Genomic DNA, 19981 nt, shown 5'->3' with positions numbered 1-19981 from the left:
CTGGAGAGCTTAGAACAGATCCGGGGCTTCCAAAAACTTATAATAGGAAGCCATTCTTGAATCTCGGTGGTTGATCCCCCGAAAACCAGATTGGCATATTTCCAGAACGCGGAACATTTTGGGGGTGAATGGTGCTAACCCTACATCCGGGCTAGGGGGGTCATTAGGCAAAAAACTAATTAATCAGATACCATGTGTAGGCATGTCGATTATACTTACATATACAGGTGAGTCTAGTGGCTAGGAGTTTGTATTCGCCTTACAGCAATATACTAATAACAGCATTAGGACTGACAATTTAAGGCCTCTGTCGGTTACTAGATAAGGTGCCTAAAGGACTTATATTTGTATAGCTGGCTATATAATTAGTATTATATACTTACAGAGATTCAACCAGCTACTAGTAGCAGAGGTGCGACAACGTCCAGGGGGGATTCCTTTGCAGTGTGATATACCTGACAGGATTCTAATTGTGCTACGTTACTAGTAGAGACAAATCATCATATAAGACTCTACTAGCAGACCTCTTTCATCCATGTAAGCCTCCCTACTAGTAGAGAGGTAAGTAATCACATAAGCTTGTGCAAATAGAGGCAAGTAATTATACAGGCTTCTATAAGTAGAGACATACTTGCCTCTCTACTTGTAGAGGTGATTACATAATTACTTTCCCTCTACTTGTAGAGATGCAGTAGCGGAAGTGTAATCAATATCAACACTTGTCAACCTTAGCTATGTCACGGCGCTCGCAACGACTCTGCTAAACGGTACTGGCAGACTAGAGCTGGGGTGTCTCTTTTCCTGCAAAAAGGCCCGGCGCCTAGCGGCTAGGTCTTTGACGCCTGTCCACAGGCACAGACCAGTGTGTATTGCTATTAGAGTATTATCTCTTATTTCTCATAACTTAAAAACTACCACTGTAAAATAACATGAGCAGAATAGCTTAGATAGCCAATACCTAACCCTTCAACCCTACTAACCCTACTAACCTAACGGTACACTTCTCTCTGTCTAATGGGAGCTTATGGCATGGAGGCCAGCAATACGTCCAAAGACGAGTGCCCGCATAACGGCCACTGCATTTGGAGCCTTCTCGTAGAAATGGCCAGTAATCTCACCTGCAGCATATAGATTAGGAATGATGCCTCTCTGGCCAAGAACGCGCGCTTCCACATCAGTCGCAATGCCGCCGAAAGTGTAGACAATGGCCGCGGCTAAGGGGAATGCGGTATACGGCGGAGCGTCGAGCGGCCTAGCCCAGTTCGCTTTCGATGGTTGCAAGCCTGAGGTAGTGGCGAGATTATCAAGCCGGCCCGCCGTAAAGCCAGACATGTTTGCGTTACAGGCTGCATTGTAGTTTAAGATTGTGTCCAGAAGCGCTTGTTCCGGCATCCCCATCTGTGCCGCCAGACCAGAAATCGTGTCCGCTGTCACCGGCGGCATATCGGAGCGGATAGCTGCCTCATGGTCCTCCAATTGAAAAAATCTGGAATCACAAATTGCCCAGGCTAAGCGGCCCGGTGTGTCAAAATGTATGGTTCTGGAAAACTGCTCCCACGTGTCATGCACGAGTCCAGCACCTTCATCTACGAATCGCTTTCCGTCCTGATTCACCACAACCCCGTACGGGTAATTGAGGACCAGTGGCGCTGGCTGACTGCTCCGTGGGTCGATTACTTCGCTGTGCATTCCGTTCCAATCGCCAGAGGCCTTGGCTCCGTTGGCCAGCGCCATCTGGATGCCGTCGCCGGCGTTCCAGGCCGTCCCAGGTGATATCGGTCTCAACGTCTCCGCACCAGGACCAAGATGAGTACGCAGCATGTCTGGACTGCCTTGAAACCCACCACTGGCGAGCACAACAGACCGGGCAATGATTCGTCGCCCATCAGCTGCCTCAATCATGGCCTGTCCTCGGTCAAGATGAAGTCGCTGGGCACGGCAATTATACACCAGTTGGACACCCTTCGATTTGGCTGATTGCTTGAGGGCTTCGACAATGGCAGCACCTTTGCCAACAGGCTGGATCCTGTTAGGCCAAGATTTCAAGAAATAGTCCATGGCGTGAAACTGCACCCCCTGCTTTTCGAGCCATTGGAGGGCTTCAGGGGCCTGGCTAGCCAGCCTTTCGAAATACGCGCGGTCGCCACCACTTCCGCTTGCAGCCATCATGTCGTCCACGAAGCCTGGTAATACCTCATTGACAGATGGCATTCGCATGTTGGCAGGGCTCCAGCGTGAGTTTCCACCGCTCGCATGCTCTGGTGCATGCTCTAGCACGGCTATCTGCGCCGAGGGCGAGAATTCTGCAGCTGATACTGCAGCGGCAAGGCCGGCAATGCCATGACCAACTACGACAAGGTCGTACATGCTGATATACTCGAGTCTGAAAATCTTAGAGGACTCGGCTTCAGGGTGTTGGTGGCCTATGTCTCTTGGAACACTTCTTGGTCGCGGTATTATTAGAAAATTGAGGCTCTTCAATACAAGCTTCAGATGCTCGCGGACTCCTGCAGGTTGCATGTTCTACTTGGCCGGGCCTTCTGTAAGCTTGGGGCCCTAGAGAATTTTCTTGCTTAAGTAATACGCATTGCGTTCAATCAAAACGAATTGCTAAAGTGGGTTCCGCGCCTCGTCCAGCGTTGCACAGTTAACTCCGGTCCAACAGAACTTACCTGCTTGAGGACTCACCCGGTATCCTTGTTCAAACGGATCAACACTGCCACACTCAAGCAGTCGACAACCAATAGGAGGAAAAAATTCCCACTTACGTGGCAGCACATTCCCGGCATTACTAACCTAGGTGATGGGTTGTCCTGAAGGTATAAGTCCCCAGGTGCCTGGAGTTCCTGATTAAGGCAGCGTTAGTGGGAAGTTTAGTGAGAGTTAATGGGCGGGGAGTATGCCATCGACAGTCAAGACGGCGATCTCAACTTAATCGGAGCCTCAAATGGTCGGCACGATATTCAGTCTCCTGAATAGACGGAGATTAGATAAAGCCCATCGTGGAGCCACGAGAACTGACGGTGACACGGTCATCAATGTCTCTGATAACTCACTCCGATAGGCCTCGACGATAACGGTTATCGGCCCCGCCAACACTGACTGATAAGCCGTCACAAGACACTCTCCGTGGTAGAGTGCGGGGTAATTGTCGGTCTGTCCCGAACGGAGGCGACCGCTCTTTGCTCCTATATCGGGAAGGTTTCCGCCTCACCATATCATTCTATCCCTTCTTTGTTTCTTCCATCTACCAACAACATCTATCTCAAAAAATGCCTTCGACTTCAATCTATCAGTCTGTGATTTATCCCAGCAACCACGAAAAGTTGGACAAGCCAAAGGACACACAGAATTTCATCGACAACAAGCTCGTCTCCTCAAAGACGTCGTCATGGATCGAAGTTCATGACCCTGCGACGAACAATGTCATCACGCGTGTTCCTGAGAGTACCAACGATGAACTGCAAGAAGCAGTCAAGTCAGCCAAGGCTGCGTTTCCGGGATGGAAGAGGACGAGCATTATTAAGCGTCAGCAAATAATGTTTAGGCTTACGCATTTGATCCGCGAGCATATGGATAACCTTGCGACAAGCATTGTCACCGAACAGGGAAAGACTTTTGCTGATGCCAAGGGCGATGTTCTTCGTGGACTGCAGGTCTGTGAGACAGCTTGCGGAATCACTACTCAGCTCGGTGGTGAAGTTCTCGAGGTTGCCAAGGACATGGAGACACGCTCCTACCGAAACCCATTGGGCGTTGTAGCAGCCATCTGTCCGTTCAACTTCCCAGCTATGATTCCGTTGTGGTCTCTTCCCGTAGCGACCGTCACAGGAAACTGCATAATCGTCAAACCATCTGAACGGGATCCGGGCGCTGCTATGATGATTGCCGAGCTCTGCAGAGAGGCGGGCTTTCCACCAGGTGTCGTCAACGTTGTGCATGGATCAAAGGATACAGTCAACTTCCTCCTTGACGAACCCGAGATTCAAGCTATTTCCTTCGTGGGATCCAACAAGGCTGGAGAGTATATCTACCAACGAGGCTCAGCAAATGGCAAACGCGTGCAAGCGAACCTTGGAGCAAAGAACCATGCTCTTTTGAGTCCAGACGCCAACAAAGATCACGCCCTTGATTCGATTGCTGGAGCTGCTTTCGGTGCTGCTGGACAGCGATGCATGGCATTGAGTGTTTTGGTTACTCTTGGAGATGCGAAGCAATGGTTGCCTGATCTCGTCGCAAAGGCGAAGAACCATATCGCTGGTAGCGGCTTCGACTCAAAGTCGGATTTCGGACCCTTGATCACTCCTCAGAGTCGCGATCGCTGTAATGCTCTCATCACAAGCGCCGAGAAGGAGGGCGCTAAGATTCTGCTTGACGGTCGAGGATATAAGCCTGACGGTTTCCCTGACGGTAACTGGGTAAGTCAGCGGCATTCCACATACAACCAAGACGCTAATATGATACAGGTCGGTCCTACAGTCATCTCCGGCGTCCGCCCCGACATGGAATGCTACAAGGAAGAAATCTTCGGCCCCGTCCTCCTCTGCATGGAAGCAGAAACCCTCAAAGACGGCATCGATCTCATCAACTCCAACGCCTGGGGTAACGGCGCCGTCATTTTTACAAACTCTGGAGCCAAGGCATCTCTCTTCCAACAAGAAATCGACGCTGGACAGGTTGGCATTAACGTGCCGATCCCCGTTCCTCTGCCTATGTTTTCTTTCACAGGAAACAAGCGCAGTGTGGCTGGAACTGGTCTTGCCAACTTTTACGGAAAGGATGGATTGAGGTTTTATACGCAGTGGAAGACTGTCACTTCGCTTTGGAGGGCGGATGAGGCGAGCACGGGGGAGAAGTTGACGAGCATGCCTACCAATTCTTAGATATAGGCGTTGATGACTTATCTGGACAAATGTCGATTAACTAGACTTGAATAAAATTCTTCCTGGGAAATTCATGAATTCTATGCTGCGTAAATTTGATCTGAGTAGTGAGATCCTGAAGAGCTGAAACTACCCCTGTCTGTGGCTGCATGAACATGGCAGAGCATTGGCTCGGAAATAGGAGCATCCGTGAGTGGAGTGATAATTGAGGCCATCTTGTCAGCAAACATAACCCCCTCAATCCAATTCCTCCACTTCCTTTTACAACCATCAGGCTCTTGAAACTGGCTGGCCGAATAACTTACCACGCTTCTTCCGTGCTAGCACTATGGTCAGAAATTATCCGCAGGATCCCTTCCAGCGTTGGAATCTTGTAGAAAGAATCTCGTCTTCTTACGCAATCAAAGCGCAGCTTATCGGCGCCATGCATGGACACACTGGCGAAACGAAGAAGCCAACGACGCTATTAGTCTTGTCGTTCCGCTTTCAAAGTTCGAAGAACAATGTCAGGATAAAAAAAGCAAAGATTACTATGGAATTCTACGGGGATGATACCTATCCCGCTGTCGCCGCAATGGCACCTGACGACGAGGTCAAGGCTGTAAGTTAGTCCCCAGTACGTCTCACTTCTTTCTATACTGAAGTTCTCATTTTCGAAGTTCAATCATACTGTTATGAAAGGGATGACTGAAAAAGGTCTTACTATTGATCTAGGCAATGGATCCGGCGCGAGTGGAGGAACAACTGTTGTGAAGGAGAAAAAATCAAATGTTTTGCTCACTGGCTCAAAATCCTGGAGTGGAAATGCCATACCCCTACAAAACTTACCGAACCTACCACCGAACGTCGCGAACTGGACTATTAAGGAAGACCCGATAATGAAAGAAGGTGTTCCGTCGTATCTGCAAACAGCCATTTTACTTGAGCGAACAACCGACAAAACTTTCGAAGCCAAGATCAAGGTGGAGACTGATGTTTCCGGGCTTTCATTCCGAAATTTACAAGATGGCCTGCTGGAGAAAGATGACCTTGTGATCTTCGATCCTGGTGCATCCCCTCTGGTACCCAACGACCTAGCAGGCCAGAACTTGGATGATCTCGGATCAATCGAGATCTCACGGCTCTACAGGTTAGGAAGTATGAACCTTTATCCTGACATTCTGGAACGCGAACCTATGGACCAGACTATCAAGGACCTGCTCTCCGAGGGAAACCCAGCAGAGGGCAAGCCTGTGGAGTACGAGGTCAAAGCGTCGGTCATTGATCTCTGGAGCGATAAATCCCCCAAAGTCGGTTCGCATGAATTAAATATGCCACTACGCCGGGAGGACCTGAACAAGTACTTCCCCTGGATCTCAGAGACCACTGTGAGAAACTTACTAATAATACGTGAGATTTCCATTGCTGACGCGCTCTAGAACGCTGGTGAGCCAAAATCCGATTTTCAAGGGAACCCAGAGGCACAGCAAGTCCAGCAAGACTCTTGCAACACTCATTTCTCCAATTTGGTGTAAGTATTATAGTCTCGGGGCTCAGAAAACGGTACTAATACGACCACTCAGTGCAATACAGTCCAGTGTGAGTAAGCTTACGACTTTCGACAAATTGAAAGGTCTTCTCAACCAGCCGTCTTTCGAACTTCTATCTGATTTCTTCAAACTCCCAATTGCCGCTCGAGTCACTCGGCAGCATGACCGTGGAGGCTGCGAAGTACATACAAATGACAAAAAATCTTCTAAAGGTAAGTTAGGCTGATAAACAAGCCCCAAAGCGTAGCTAATTCAACACGGTCAGTATATATCATTCAAACACCATTCTACAGTACAGGCTTCTGGTCCTTGCTTCTCCACACTGTGGTCGACAACAATGTGTCGGAGGGGTTCATCAAGATATCTGGCCTCATTCAAGTCGATGCTGATTTGAAGCTGGAGGATATTTTCAGCGGCACCCATAGGCTTGTCCAAAGACTTGGCCATCATCCAACCCTGTTACCTTTACAGCTATTCGTGTCCCACTATGGGGCTACAAAGGACGGAATCGACCTTATCCAGAAGGAAATTGGAAATGTAGATAAGATGCTCCTTGAGCACTTGGAAGAAAAGGGCAAGCTGGGTGATGCTAGTAAACAGTATCGGGAGATGAGCATGACTCTGCATAAGTGTAGCATGGATCTTGCTGAACTTAACAGGCGAAAGAAGTTTGAGGAAGAGCTAGGCAATTTCTTAAAGAAGGAATTAAAGAACGACAATCAACTCAAGACCCTTGCGGAGGTATACTTGAGAATGTCTCGGAGTCGGGAATCAGATCTCGAGAGTCTGCCTGGAAAGATTGAGAGTCAACGCAATGTCGTAAGTGTCGCATTCGCTTGTTTTACCCGTTCCCGGCAACTGATAAGAGCCACTACAGCTATTCAACTTGATCACGCAGCATGACAGCTATCTCCAAGCCAGGCTGGCTAGTGAGTCACTGCGAGACTCCAAGGCTATGAAGACTTTGTCCATCTTGACGATTCTTTTTCTCCCAGGAGCTTTCATCGCCACCGTCTTTTCTACTAATATGTTCGAATTCAAAACAACGAACCAGCAAGTGAGGATTTATTTTGCAATCGTTATCCCTCTAACCGCCATTTTGATGATCTGCTGGGTTCTTTGGTTGAAGAGCACACCTGAGGGAGCTGATGAAGAATCCGCACGTCAAAGTAAGCCAGCGGTAGTTTTGAACGGGGTAAAAGGGAGGAAGGCAGATTGAATTGAAAGAATAACGTGTGAGGCGCGCGACGTAAGCCATCAGCTGCGGGGTCTATCAGCTCAAAATAACACTGTTATCAAAGTCAATCCGGGCAGTATACCAGCTACCCAACACAATTGCCCAAGAGAGTCGGAAAGAATAAGATGCCCTAGAAATACTGATCTGATAGATCCACTACATATATATACTACTATCCTGCTCTTGGTGTAACCGTCCAACTCTGAGCCTCAAATACTAGATCTCCACTTTTGCGTAAAGCCTCCAGATCGAGGAATATCCTCAACCCAACTTGGCCTGATTCTAAGCCGTGTACCCGAAACAGTATGTAGACCTTCCGCCTTTGCGTGTCAGTATTGACGCTTTTACCAAACGACTGCATCTGCAAGGTTGTTAGTAGACAGTTTTTGCATACAAGGGATTGAAGATATTACCCGTGCATATTGATGTTTACTCATGTAGAATGGCGTGTCGAGACGTGCCGATGTTGTAGTCTTGACTTCGATGTAGTACTCTGGTCGCTCTTTTGTCCAACTCTCGTCGAGGTAACCTTTTTCGATCAAATAGCTGGTAAATGTTCCTGCCACGTCATAAAAGAACAGGTCCCCTTGCTCTGTCCCGTACCAACTACCAAGGGAGTTATAGTCAGGGTGTATACTGGCATGGTGTCTGACAGTACTTTGCCAATTATCTCGAGACCATCTCGGAAGAGCATGGGGAATCGTTGAAAGCAGCTCAAAGACCTGCAATTATTTTCTTAGCCACAAAGCTCGATTGTATGACAGAAGCCCACTTACATATAACTCGCCAGCGGCACCAACCATTCGCTGCCACTCTGTCTGGTCTCCGACATAGAATCTGAATAGTCCAGAACGAGCTGTACTCTCTGCAAGGCTTTGTGATATTGCAGTCATATCAAAGACAGAGTTCTTGTGCGGAAAGGTCGAAATGCGTGCGACATTGACAGCTTGAATGAGCAAGGCCTGGTATGGAGTAGCGGCGTCACGGATCACCTGATCAGCGCTTACAGCAGGGACAGGAGATCTGATAACTGAATGCGGTGATGGAGAAGGAGAGGGGGCACCATTGTCTCTTCGCCTCTCTGGTGTCCGTGGTGGTTCCGGTATATCGTCTTGCAACACACCTGCCTCAGATATCCCATAATGTTGAAGGACACGTCTAGCATTAGAAGTCTTAGCTCGAAGGACACTAGCAGTGATTATCACCGCTTGAGGATTAACAGCATGTAAAGGACAATCTAAAAGTTGAGCAGCTAACATCCGCGGAAATTCAGTTGCCATGCAGAAATTCCGATCGTCGTCATCTTGTGGAATGTAAAACCGCCATTTGGCGAATAGGGCCGATTTAAAGTGCATTCCACTTTTCGCAAGCGGTACTTTGATCGTCTTGAAGCCATGATACAAAGTAATGCTGGTCTTTATGTCCGGGTGTCGAAAGACCTCTACCTTACGTATCGTATCTTGAAGGTTGTAGTTTCTTACGGTGGGCTTGCCATCGCCGAAGTGTGAAGAGATCCTATTTGGCGGTTTGTTAGCTTGCAAACTGGCTAACTGAGAAGTTGTGTGACGAACATGGCAAGTGCGGCAGCTTTGCTGGCGATATCATGGGCCAGAACCTTATCCTCAGTGCCTTGAGATTCATCAACCGACGTCTTTTCTGTTACGACCTTTGAGAGGTATCTTTCAGTTAAGCGCAACCACTCAATGACTGGCCTGAGACGATAGACCTCCTCAACAGAAAAGTCGAGAAGGTTGGTATGTTCCTTCAGGGCGGCTGCGTACATAGGTCTGTCATTTATACAGAAGTCTCCCAGTACATTCATAGGCTGAACTTCTCCTGACGGCAGCTTGACCGGAAAGACGCGGCAATCTCGTATCTTATCTGCATAGACACTCGATGATCCTTTGTCTGCAGCCAGGGTATCAAGGAGAGACCAAAGAAGCTTCTTGAGGTCTGGAATAGGCTGGACGGTGTTTCCGACATCCAGAAGGTTCTGATACACGAGGGAAGCACTCAACTTGGGAACCTCGAGGAATGATACGAAAAGGGATGACATATCTGGATAGACATACTCCAGACTGATCTCGTCTCCGCTCGGGCATTCACTATAAAAGACACATTCTGGGACTTTATACCACTTCTTGGTCTCTTGGCCAGGTAGATAAATGAGGGGAGAATCTCGAAATGCTTGTCTGCAACTTCGTCAGTAACATCTCTGGTGGGAAAAGGACGGGTTGGGAGTCATGGTTCTTACTTGATGATAAGCGTGTTGATCTCGTTGAGGTTCTCCGTCTGTGCCTGAATGATCTTGTAAAGTTCCTTGGTTACCACTGAGTAGTCTTTCGTCTGGTCCGGTGAACGACATAAATGACGCAGCTCACTGAGTGCGTCATGCTCGGTTATGTCGCGAATGGAAAGAGTCTGGCTAAAGAAATCTTCCAGGTTTTTGCGATCTGTAGGCTCCATCGTGGCCATCACTGGGGACCACAGAGATCGCAGAGGATTGTAGACATTAATGCCCTCAGGCGCAGACCACAGGCATGCGGACTTGTTCACCCAGTGTTGCCCGCGAGTAGATCCCTTCTCATCTGCTTGGCTGAGTGGTGAACAGAGAATACACTTGTTGGTGCTGAAAAAGTTTCTGCTATGGTTAGTACGCTTTATTAGCAAGGCTAGGAACCGTAACTTACCTAATCTGTGTTTGAACCGCGAAGGTAGCACTCAAAGAGCCATCTGGAACCTGGGAATGAAGTTTGAGATACAAGTCAGTAACGGCTTGTGAAACCTCACTTGTTACTTCTGTAGTAGCTTTAGAAATGGAGCCCAGGATCGCCAGAGTGAACTTGGTGTCGTCCTCAGTCCCAATACCACAATGCTTTGCTAAGTCGAGCCATGCAGGAACATCATCTTCTTTCACAGGCTCGTCAAGTTTAAGAAACGGCATGCTATCCACTGATGCAAAGCTTTTCTTGCAGCTCTCTAGCAGTTTTGGTAGCGGAAGCAGAGTCTCCTCCAAAGGATGTCGCACACCATCGGTGCAGAGAAACTCCATTCTTCGCATAAGAGCGGTTCCCTTCTTATCATCAACCCACTGCTTTTTGACCTCAGGCTTCTGAAAGTTCAACATGAGTCTATGAAGCGTAAGTCCTGGGTAGGCTTTGACGAGGAATTTATACTCTGGTGAGTAAGTCTTGTCGGCTTCTGCAGGCGGATCTCGTATGGAGAATAGTTGGATCTTTTCTTCGCAGTAGATAATATGATAGAGCCATTGGATCCATGGTTTCTCATTGCCATCCGATGGGGTCGGTGGATCTTCAAGATAGGCCGGGTGCAGGAGGGATACATCTGGTGGCTCAAGCCCATCTGGGAATGGGGGATTGAGAATTTTCCATGGGGCCACTGGCCCTTCGCCGGGGAGATAGACATATTCCTTCTTTGGGCGCTTGATGCGTAGCTTTTGATCAAAGACAACCATGATTTCTTGCTCCTCCTTATTGATGAAGTCCTTCGGCTCCATTCGGTAGAGAAAGACAAGATGGTTTCTGGACTTAGCCACGTCAAGCTTAGCCACTTGAGCGGGATCTCTATACATGTTAATTATCTTCTCACGGACTTGTTGAGCAGTAAGAGTCTTTGGTCCAAAGAGCTCATAAAGCTTCCGACAGTCCGGATTCGCTGCGGCTGCTGGTAGCAGTATTGGGAAACCCAGATCTTCAGGGATAAGGATGCCCTCGATCATGTTGTCATAGAATTCTTCGCTCTTTCCTTCCTTGGTGACACTCTTCAAGTCTCCTGAAGCAAGTGGAATGAGTTTCAAGCCGCGAATGGCATTCTTCCAATTGGATTGTGTGTCGTTCCAGAGCTTCAGGATGAGACGCGCTAGTCTAGCATGCCAATCTTCGTCTCGCTCCTCAAAGGCTCTCACTTTCCACTCAGCACGCCCGGTGAAAGCTTGCAACCTTAATATGACTTCCGAGTTCGACATGTACGTTAGTCCATATTGACTGAGAATATCGAGGTCCTGGGGCTCGTAACGCGAAGACAAGTACAACTCTTGTTGTAGATCAGGCAAAAGCGGCGCGCCATGTTGGTCCAATTGATCCGCAGAAAGACGCTTGAGATCGGCTATCTTTGAGAAACCGCCAAATAACTGGTTTGAACGCAAAAGTGGTATGTCGGAGATTTTCGATCGTAAGTCATTACCGAATCCGAGCCAGAATGGATCGATGCCGTTTCGATTCAACTGGGGAAGGAAACGCATCCATTTGTGTTCTGTGCCAGGCTTCTTACAGATGTCTTGGGCTGACGTTACGACTGCTTTCCCAACTGCCGTCTTAATTTGGAGGTTTCTGTCTGAGAAAGTAACAAGCTTTTGTCTTGCAACATCAGTAACGAAGTCGGAGTGAATAAGAAACTAGGCACTCTGATTAGCTAGATTTCTAAGCCGTATGGACGAATATACTAACGCTCAACCCAGTCTCGGAGAGTGGCATAAAGGCAAATGCTTTTTGAATTTCGACAATTGGCTCGCCTTTCTCATCAACAGGAAACGCTAGTATAACTTCTGCATTGGAAGTATTTGCTGGGGAATCTGGAGCTGATCTTCGGTTAGGGTTGGCAGGTAAACCTGTTGTCGTTGACTTGTAGACGAGATAGCGGTTCCATGTCTTGAATTTAGTTGGACCGAGTTTCTTCGTCGCTGCAATTCGAGTCCCAGAACCGAATAAGTCTCTATCGAGAAGCACGTCCTTCGATCGCTGAACTTTGTTGTCGTCACCTAGTACCGTAATCTTCAGTGACCGCAGATTCTTCATGAAGAGTAGCACACTATCCGGTGTATCCCAGATCTGACTAATGAAGCTACTCCGGAGATTTTCTCTGTTCTGCTCCTTAAGAAACAAGATGATCCTCGTCCGGTTTCCGAAGAGACCGCCATATGCTTCATGATCCTTCACATGGCCGGGAAGAGCAGGCGGTTCGGTCCAGTGGGGTCTCACCATTCCAATACCAGAATCTCCGTCGTCGTGCTGAAGGTAGAATGAGAAAGGCCCAGATTCTACTTGAACCTTGGAAGCGATAGTGAATACCGACTTGAAACCTACATCTGGCTGTCCGATGTAGCCTGCCTTGCCATCCTTGGTAGACTTTCCGAAATCGCAAAGAGCTTTGACGTTGCTCTCCGTGAAGCCGTCTTCATTACTACCAATAATGACCATATCTGGAGTCACGATGAACTGAACGCCTGGACTCGCGCATGCGGCCTTTGCGCGGGTGTATTGATTGTCGTCCGCATTCTGGAGCAGCTCGAACGCAACATTGATGTTCCCCGCAGCTAACTTCTGTACAAGACTAGAGGGAGATTAGATGCGGAGATTATCTTTCAAGGTGACGGCTTACTCTGTAGCGGCGGCATGAGACTTGGAATTGCTCTTCAGAGCTTCCTCCACCACTCGTCGTATATCGGGTGGCATGGCATCCAGCTTTGCTGCCTCGATGTAGCCATGACCGACAGCGATCTTCTCTATAAGCTGTTTTGCTTCGTCGCGGGCTTGGGTCCCAAAAATGGCGCTCATCGCGATTCCATACGTTTCCCAAGTTATACTCAAGATAAAATGGTGGAGGAAAGTCAAGACTGTGGAGGGCGGGAGCTAACATTTAGTCAGGTAACTCAAGCCTCGGCGCATGCTCATCCCAATCAGACCATCTCCCGTCTGCCTTGACAGCCCTCATCAGTGAACTGACAACCGCTGTGATTGCCTATCGAGGCGCAGTAGTGTATTCTTCCAGATAGGTTAGTGTGGAGCAGGGATGTTTTCAGCTCTCGTTCAATTCCCAGGGTCTGTAACAGCCACTTTCTGCAGGAGTCTGCTCTAGCCTCTGAGCGACGGGTTTACACTGGCTCAATTCGAGGATCGGCATTGTCTGGTGTCCCGGTGAGCGCGTAGCGAGCTCATCTTATTGGCGCTCATTCCGAGAGTAATTCATCGTTATCGGGTGGTTGAATTGGCTAGTTTCCGTACGTGTGACCGTTGAATTGTTCACGGGATTTGAGATTATCCGCTCGCCGATTCAGCTTTCAAGCAACATAACAAGTGTCCAGTCTAATCCCATGCTGCTGCAGTGGCGGAGACGTCCCGATTATAAACTCTCTGAAACTGTGCCAGTGAGATACTTTTAGGAAAGATATGCAATGGATTTATCCTACTGTGAATTGGATATCCAAGTGGTATCGTATATTTTATAGGGAGTTAAGAGAGACTTCAGATTTACTTGCGATTGAATACTACATCATCCAACGAAGCATAAATATCATCTCTATCAGATATTAAAATATTACATGATAGAGGTTAAGCCTCAATCTCCAATACAGCCTGACCTCACTTCGCAAACGTAAGTATCAAGACGCAGGCTTTCTTCCCCAAAGGAAATGAACAGGGAGATAAAGGTGAATCGAAGGATCCTTGATCTCATTCTTAACCTTGGCCATGAAAACCTGTATTTCTTCCTGTGACCATCCAAGCACGGCCGAGAAGATCTGCGGTGTGTATGATTCAATGGCTTTAGCTTCTTGAATGGACTGATATTTGCCAATCTCCTTGAGCTTCGGGTCTTTAGGCCATGACCCGAGTGGCATCCAATGGAATGTTAGATATTGGTTGAATGGTGGTTGGGTCTCGCGCATACCTTGCGTATCTCTTCCCGTACGTTCTCAAAGCCAGCAGCTATTAACTTATCCTTCCACAAAGGAGCACAATCAATTGGTTTGCCGAACTTGGCAGATCCCTCACACAGGGTCTTCAACCAAAGCTGGGCATTGACGGCCTTCTCGTCCGTACCATCATCTGATAGAAACGGTGCCGCAACTGCCTGCATTTCAATATAACCGCCAGGAGCTAGGTGTTGTAAGGCTTGCTGGAAGAATCGGTTGTCATCACTAATACAGCCTTCCAGCTCCCGTGCGTGGATGAAGTCAAAGGGCGTGTGATAAAGCCATTCAGCCTCGAAATCGTCTACTTCAAAGCGACAGTTTGGTGGAGTCCTACGGTTTAGTTAGTCAGCTTCTGACCATAGACACAAGGATAGTCGCCCTACCACTGCGGTTGGATAGGGCTAAGGTCAGTCCCGAGAACATCAGCCGAGGGAAAGTCACTAAAAAGCAGAGTTAGCAAGAATAACACTTGCGAAAGACTTTCTGTCATGTAATAATTGACTCACTCTGCGAAGTCCATCGCCCAGATACCAGTGCCAGTTCCCAGATCTAGAACACGCTGAGGATGGTCACCAATAGGCGCCAAGAATAAAGCACCATCTAGCATCAGAGAGTAAATGTGATGCACCAAGTCCATCCGCGTTTGCTCTTCTTCATCGTTAGGCTGGGAGAAGTTACATCAGCATTTCAATCTCAATGATACTCAGTCGTCAAAGTTCTGCGTACCACGAAGTATGCACCTTCACGAAACGCATGGTACCGGCGGCCGTTCTTAGTCGTCTATTAGTAAATCACATGGTCGGGTCACTAGGTGAACACTACCATGTATCTGTAGTTGAGAATGCTGGAGTTGATTGACGACGTCTGACTGACTGATCCCTCCCTTTGCGAAATGATGTTAGTCGGAGCGAAAGTCATTTGTGTTGATAACTCACGAGAGATTGTACGTGGAATCATTATCTTGAGTTTCCTCTTCCTAGACTTAGTTAGCACGGTCCTCAACAGAAGTAACCCATGGGAAATATACGTCAACTTCCAGGGGATCTTCTCTTGGTGGAGACTGAGTTTCAGCTATAGGGCCCTGGTTCGGGCTCGGACTTGTGTCATCTGCCATGGTTACGGTAAAGATGAGAAAAATTGCAACGTTTGCGGGGTTTTTCTACCCGGGCTTTCGGTTTGCATTTATGGCCCGTCATTCAATCACATATCACATTGCATGAGATCATCCCTGCAAGCAGCAGCCAACCGAGATTGAAAGCCAGTCCTCGCTACCAGGCTATTGGACAGATGACGTTCAGCATGTGGATCTGATTCAACTTGGATATTTAGCTACTGGAGCGGTGACTTGACGATGACATCAAATCGGCTTCATTTTTCCTGGACTGCTGCGACCTCATTGGAATCATATGAAACATCATGTCTCGCCTTCCTGTCAAAAGAATCCTTCTTACCGGTGCAACAGGCTATGTCGGTGGTACTATTCTCGACCACCTCGTGAAAGCCCAAGATGAGGTTCTAAAAGGCCTCACTATCGACCTTCTCATCCGAAGTGATGACGCTGCCGCCAAACTTCGCTCAGCCTACGGCGACCGCGTGAATCCCATCCAATGGGCTGGTCTCCATGACGTCGACTATATCAGAGACATCGCCTCACATTATGAGCTGATTATCAACACTGGCTCAGGTTTTATTCCAGAGGGAGCCGAAGCTTTTGTGCGGGGTCTCGCTCGTCGCGTTGAGCCAGGTGTTCCCCCGCCTTGGCTATTGCACATTTCAGGCTGTAGCAATTTAGCTGATCGACCACTTACTCAAGAAGCGCATCCAGATAGAGAATGGAATGATAGGGATGGAAATTCTGTTTACGAGTTTTTGAAGTCGGAAGACGCGCGGGAGCCTTATCCTCAGAGAACCACCGAGGTTCGTGTCTTGACTACAGCTGAAGAGACTGGTGTGCAAGCTGTCAGCCTCAATACGCCAGTAATCTTTGGCGCTGGTCAAGGACTTTTCAACCAACAGGGCATCATTATACCAATTATAATGCGCTATGTTATTCAGCACGGACATGGGTTCAAGTTGAACGAGACTGCGAACTGGGACTGGGTTCATGTTGAGGATCTTGCTGACGCCTTTGTGCTTCTGACTCGAACTATTCTGGAGCGGGAAGATCGTGGAGTGGGCCATGTTCCAAGTGGGAAGAATGGCATTCTTTTTCCAGCTGTCGGGAGGGCTTTTCAGACTGAGATCATGCAAAGGTGTCTGGATGCCGCGTTCGATGAAGGAATCTTACCTCGTAAAGATACGCCTCCGACAAAGGAGATTCGGGAAGTTACTTTACAAGAGCTGGCAGATGAAATCACAGCTGGCCTTGTTGATATGGCAGAACGCGGATGGGCGGGTACAAAGTCGATGAAAGGTACTGAGTTGAAACGACTGGTTGGTTGGAATCCTAGTCGTTTGGAAGATGCCTGGAAACAGGATTTTAAGGATGAGCTGGAGGCATTGAAGACTGGGAAGAGGCCATGGACATTGGAAAGCTGCATTGGCAAGGCTGGATAGGTCAACGAAGTACTGCTTGGCGTGCTACTCGGTTATACTGGATATGTCATGAGTTGGTTAGTATCATCCAACTCGTCTTATTCCTATAACCTAACCAAGCATCTTCTAGCCCGCACGCCTTCTCGCGTACTAGTGAAACAACCATCAGCCTCCCTGACGAGATTTTCCTATCTACTAAAGGCCAAGATTAGCCATAGAACCACAGGGACCATTGGCGAATACAAAATCAGCAGGGGCAGTAACTATATTATAAGCCACGTAACCTCTGGCCAGCATGATAGACATTCGAGGGTAAGCTGGCTATATAGTTATAGCAGGTCATGCTCTCATCTACTCGGCTTGAAGGACAGCAGGGGTTTTCATATATTGTACACAGCAGTTATAACCCCCCGAACGTTATTAGACTTGTTCCAAGATTAACTCATCGTTATCGTGTGGACTTATTCAAGGTAGTATTGGTACCTATAGATATGCCTGTAATTATTAAAATATAGGATCAAAGATTCTCTAATTGCCAGCAGGAGCACGAGCGCCCTAAATAGGCTAACTTGTCCTAATAGTCTCAGCCTAAGCCCGCACAACAGCAGCGGCTACAGGTCTAGACTATTCTAGCAATCCGAATCTGTAATAGTGTTTTACTTTGCATTTTGTGGCTTTAGTTGGCCAATTGAGTTAGATGTAGTTGACTTAATTCTCCAGTTTACATTAATAACACGTGGTATTATCGATATTTTTAGGTCGCTTTTTTGCCTATTTGAAGACTGTCCCTATTAATACTCCTTCTTATGTTACACCAACGTGCTCCTAAATATTTTTTTTAATTAACACTATTAAAATGTCGGCGGCAATAAGCTCGCGTCTAAGACGACTTGCAAAAGAACTTCAGGATTGCCAGGACACCGGCGTTAATTTGCAGCCATGCAATCCAGGTGATTTAACTCATCTCGAAGCTTCTCTGCCAGTTCCACCAGATACACCTTACTTCGGAGGCACCTACACTATCAGCGTATTGGTCCCGGATGAATATCCATTTGCAAAGCCGTCAATGAAGTTTAACCAAAAGATATATCATCCGAATGTGAATCCTGATACGGTACGATATCACGCCATGCAGCGCATGTGATAGCCTCTTGTAAAGTGATAGAACTGACGATTCTAGGGTGAGATTGCACCAGGTGCTCTTGGCTCATGGGACCCAACCAATACTATGAAAGCAACATTGGCTACAATAGCCCAGCTACTTCAGCATCCCGACTCACGATACCCTCTTAATCAAGAAGCAGACTTGCAGTCTCGGGAGATCCCGTCTCTCTTCAAAGAAAGGGCACAAGAGTGGGCTGTCAAGTACGCAGGAGCCCCAGTTACAGAAACGGATAGGTTTGTTTCTCAATCGTCTCTGCCTTTTATTTCTTCAACCACAGCACCACTAACTACCATTAGTGCTAGTTACGGGGGGTACAACCGCAATCTGATCGATCAATTTGTTACCCTGGGATATGATAAAGACGCCGTCGTAAAGGCGTTTGAGTACGTTGGAATTGATCGCAATAATGGCGAAGACTATACTCTTGAGGAAGCTTATCAAGGCGATATTCTGGCAAAACTCACCGACGGCTGATAGCGACACGCACCTTCTGTTTACTATTAAAATTTAATAAACCCTGCTTTCATTCTAAATCGTAGTATGCCTTTAGTCAACTTTACCTGCACTTCTGACTTCGTCTTTCGGATGCAAGAACAGTCCCAGAGCAAGGCCAACAGCAATTGAATCTTTTAACTCAAGCCCGGTTACATCGGATACCCAAATTAATTACTTTATAGTAGTAGTAAAAAAGTAACTTTCTCGGCTAAAAGTGTACTTCGTGTTAGGGGCCTATAGTGGGGAGAAAGCATTTACAGCTATACTCTATATAGGTAGGTAGAAGCTACAGAGTAGTAAGGAGGAGATAGCCAGGTCATAATATCTTTCTTACATTATACTGAAATAAGCCATTAACAGTAACATCATACAACGCAGTAAATATAAGCTTAATTGACGTATTGGCTAGAGAGGTTAGTCCCTATTGATATAACTAATACGTCTGAAAATACTTACTGCCCTTCATAATGTAAATATGCCGATACAAATTCTGACTCTGCCCAAGCTGCTCACCGCACCGCAGACAATACAGGTCTTAAATATCCATCGGCGTCAAGTTGCTGTTTACGCATTAGCTTTAAAGTATATTCTACTTGCAGGTGGGTCAATAGACACGCTGACTATCACTTGAAACCTTCTGGCTTTCTTCTCGTATTGATAGATTAACAAGACCCACTACCGCTAGGTACACGAAACCGCCGGTATACCCAGATGGCCGGTGCGGAAAATGGGCAAATTCTATCAACTGCCGTGAACTTTAAATCGAACAAACACGAGTCGGTCTACGGAGTAGAGCGTAGGGGCTCTCCATAGCTTCCTCTTATATAAACCCAAGAAAACATCCTCTTATATAAACCCAAGAAAACATCCTCATTAATGTGATTCTCTTCATCTTTCCTCATAACCCTTTTGCATAAGTCAGCATCATGCAGTTCACCTCTTCTCTCTTTCTCATTGCCCACATGGCTGCTGGAGCTTTTGCTCTTAGTGGAGATGGCGCTGCCTGTCAGTTGAACATCGAATGTCTCAGTGGATACTGCATGCCTCATACAGGCTCCGACAAATACGTATGCTGGGGCCAGCGTCGTAAGGGAGGTCAGTATAATCTTTACATCTACTGTCAACTTCACAATAGGAAGACACTAACACAAATCACTTTTGCTAGACTGGTGCAACGTCAACTATAGCGGAACAGTGTGCAACAACGGACTGAAATGTGTTTCTCACCAGGGTAAGTTGCGTTTATGGGCTACGGCCTTCCTACATACAAGATAAACTGTCGTAGATGCTAATATTGCTCTAGGAAGCTGGTTCCTTGGCAAGTGCACTTAAAGTTAGATGGTCCTAGCAAGATGAGTTAGCAATAGCAGTAAATATATGTACTCATCTCTAAACATTGCTGCGGGGTTGCATTTGGTGGCGTGACAG

At 47.4% G+C, this 19981-nt stretch overlaps 8 protein-coding genes across 8 annotated transcripts; 5 read left to right on the top strand and 3 right to left on the bottom strand.

Moving 5' to 3' along the window:
- Window positions 1–1011: 1011 nt before the first annotated feature.
- On the bottom strand, window positions 1012–2520 carry FMAN_11060 (uncharacterized protein; the record flags this gene model as incomplete). The annotated part of the gene is made up of 1 exon (XM_041833823.1): window positions 1012–2520. The coding sequence occupies one exon, from the start codon at window positions 2518–2520 to the stop codon at window positions 1012–1014; it is 1509 nt and encodes a 502-aa protein (XP_041684148.1).
- Window positions 2521–3272: 752 nt separating this feature from the next.
- On the top strand, window positions 3273–4883 carry FMAN_11059 (putative methylmalonate-semialdehyde dehydrogenase (acylating); the record flags this gene model as incomplete). The annotated part of the gene is made up of 2 exons (XM_041833822.1): window positions 3273–4418; window positions 4467–4883. 2 exons carry the CDS (start codon window positions 3273–3275, stop codon window positions 4881–4883), a joined length of 1563 nt encoding a protein of 520 aa, XP_041684147.1.
- A 574-nt stretch (window positions 4884–5457) lies between these two features.
- On the top strand, window positions 5458–7631 carry FMAN_11058 (uncharacterized protein; the record flags this gene model as incomplete). Its single annotated transcript, XM_041833821.1, has 6 exons — window positions 5458–5488; window positions 5598–6250; window positions 6302–6393; window positions 6446–6624; window positions 6678–7231; window positions 7290–7631. The coding sequence occupies 6 exons, from the start codon at window positions 5458–5460 to the stop codon at window positions 7629–7631; spliced, it is 1851 nt and encodes a 616-aa protein (XP_041684146.1).
- Window positions 7632–7821: 190 nt separating this feature from the next.
- FMAN_11057 (uncharacterized protein) lies at window positions 7822–13222 on the bottom strand (the record flags this gene model as incomplete). Its single annotated transcript, XM_041833820.1, has 8 exons — window positions 7822–8010; window positions 8063–8371; window positions 8426–9164; window positions 9221–9841; window positions 9904–10290; window positions 10340–12063; window positions 12116–12998; window positions 13047–13222. 8 exons carry the CDS (start codon window positions 13220–13222, stop codon window positions 7822–7824), a joined length of 5028 nt encoding a protein of 1675 aa, XP_041684145.1.
- An 824-nt stretch (window positions 13223–14046) lies between these two features.
- FMAN_11056 (uncharacterized protein) lies at window positions 14047–15472 on the bottom strand (the record flags this gene model as incomplete). The annotated part of the gene is made up of 8 exons (XM_041833818.1): window positions 14047–14250; window positions 14334–14688; window positions 14742–14798; window positions 14865–15022; window positions 15085–15129; window positions 15181–15241; window positions 15294–15334; window positions 15386–15472. 8 exons carry the CDS (start codon window positions 15470–15472, stop codon window positions 14047–14049), a joined length of 1008 nt encoding a protein of 335 aa, XP_041684144.1.
- Window positions 15473–15774: 302 nt separating this feature from the next.
- On the top strand, window positions 15775–16914 carry FMAN_11055 (uncharacterized protein; the record flags this gene model as incomplete). Its single annotated transcript, XM_041833817.1, has 1 exon — window positions 15775–16914. One exon carries the CDS (start codon window positions 15775–15777, stop codon window positions 16912–16914), a length of 1140 nt encoding a protein of 379 aa, XP_041684143.1.
- Window positions 16915–17749: 835 nt separating this feature from the next.
- Window positions 17750–18532, top strand: FMAN_11054 (putative ubiquitin--protein ligase; the record flags this gene model as incomplete). Its single annotated transcript, XM_041833816.1, has 3 exons — window positions 17750–18007; window positions 18074–18291; window positions 18355–18532. The coding sequence occupies 3 exons, from the start codon at window positions 17750–17752 to the stop codon at window positions 18530–18532; spliced, it is 654 nt and encodes a 217-aa protein (XP_041684142.1).
- Window positions 18533–19479: 947 nt separating this feature from the next.
- On the top strand, window positions 19480–19885 carry FMAN_11053 (uncharacterized protein; the record flags this gene model as incomplete). The annotated part of the gene is made up of 3 exons (XM_041833815.1): window positions 19480–19648; window positions 19719–19784; window positions 19857–19885. 3 exons carry the CDS (start codon window positions 19480–19482, stop codon window positions 19883–19885), a joined length of 264 nt encoding a protein of 87 aa, XP_041684141.1.
- Between the last annotated feature and the right edge of the window lie 96 nt (window positions 19886–19981).

The sequence above is a fragment of the Fusarium mangiferae genome (genome assembly GCF_900044065.1).
Source record: "Fusarium mangiferae strain MRC7560 genome assembly, contig: FMAN_scaffold008, whole genome shotgun sequence".
Lineage (NCBI taxonomy): Eukaryota > Fungi > Ascomycota > Sordariomycetes > Hypocreales > Nectriaceae > Fusarium > Fusarium mangiferae.
This window is presented reverse-complemented; position numbering and strand designations above follow the sequence as displayed.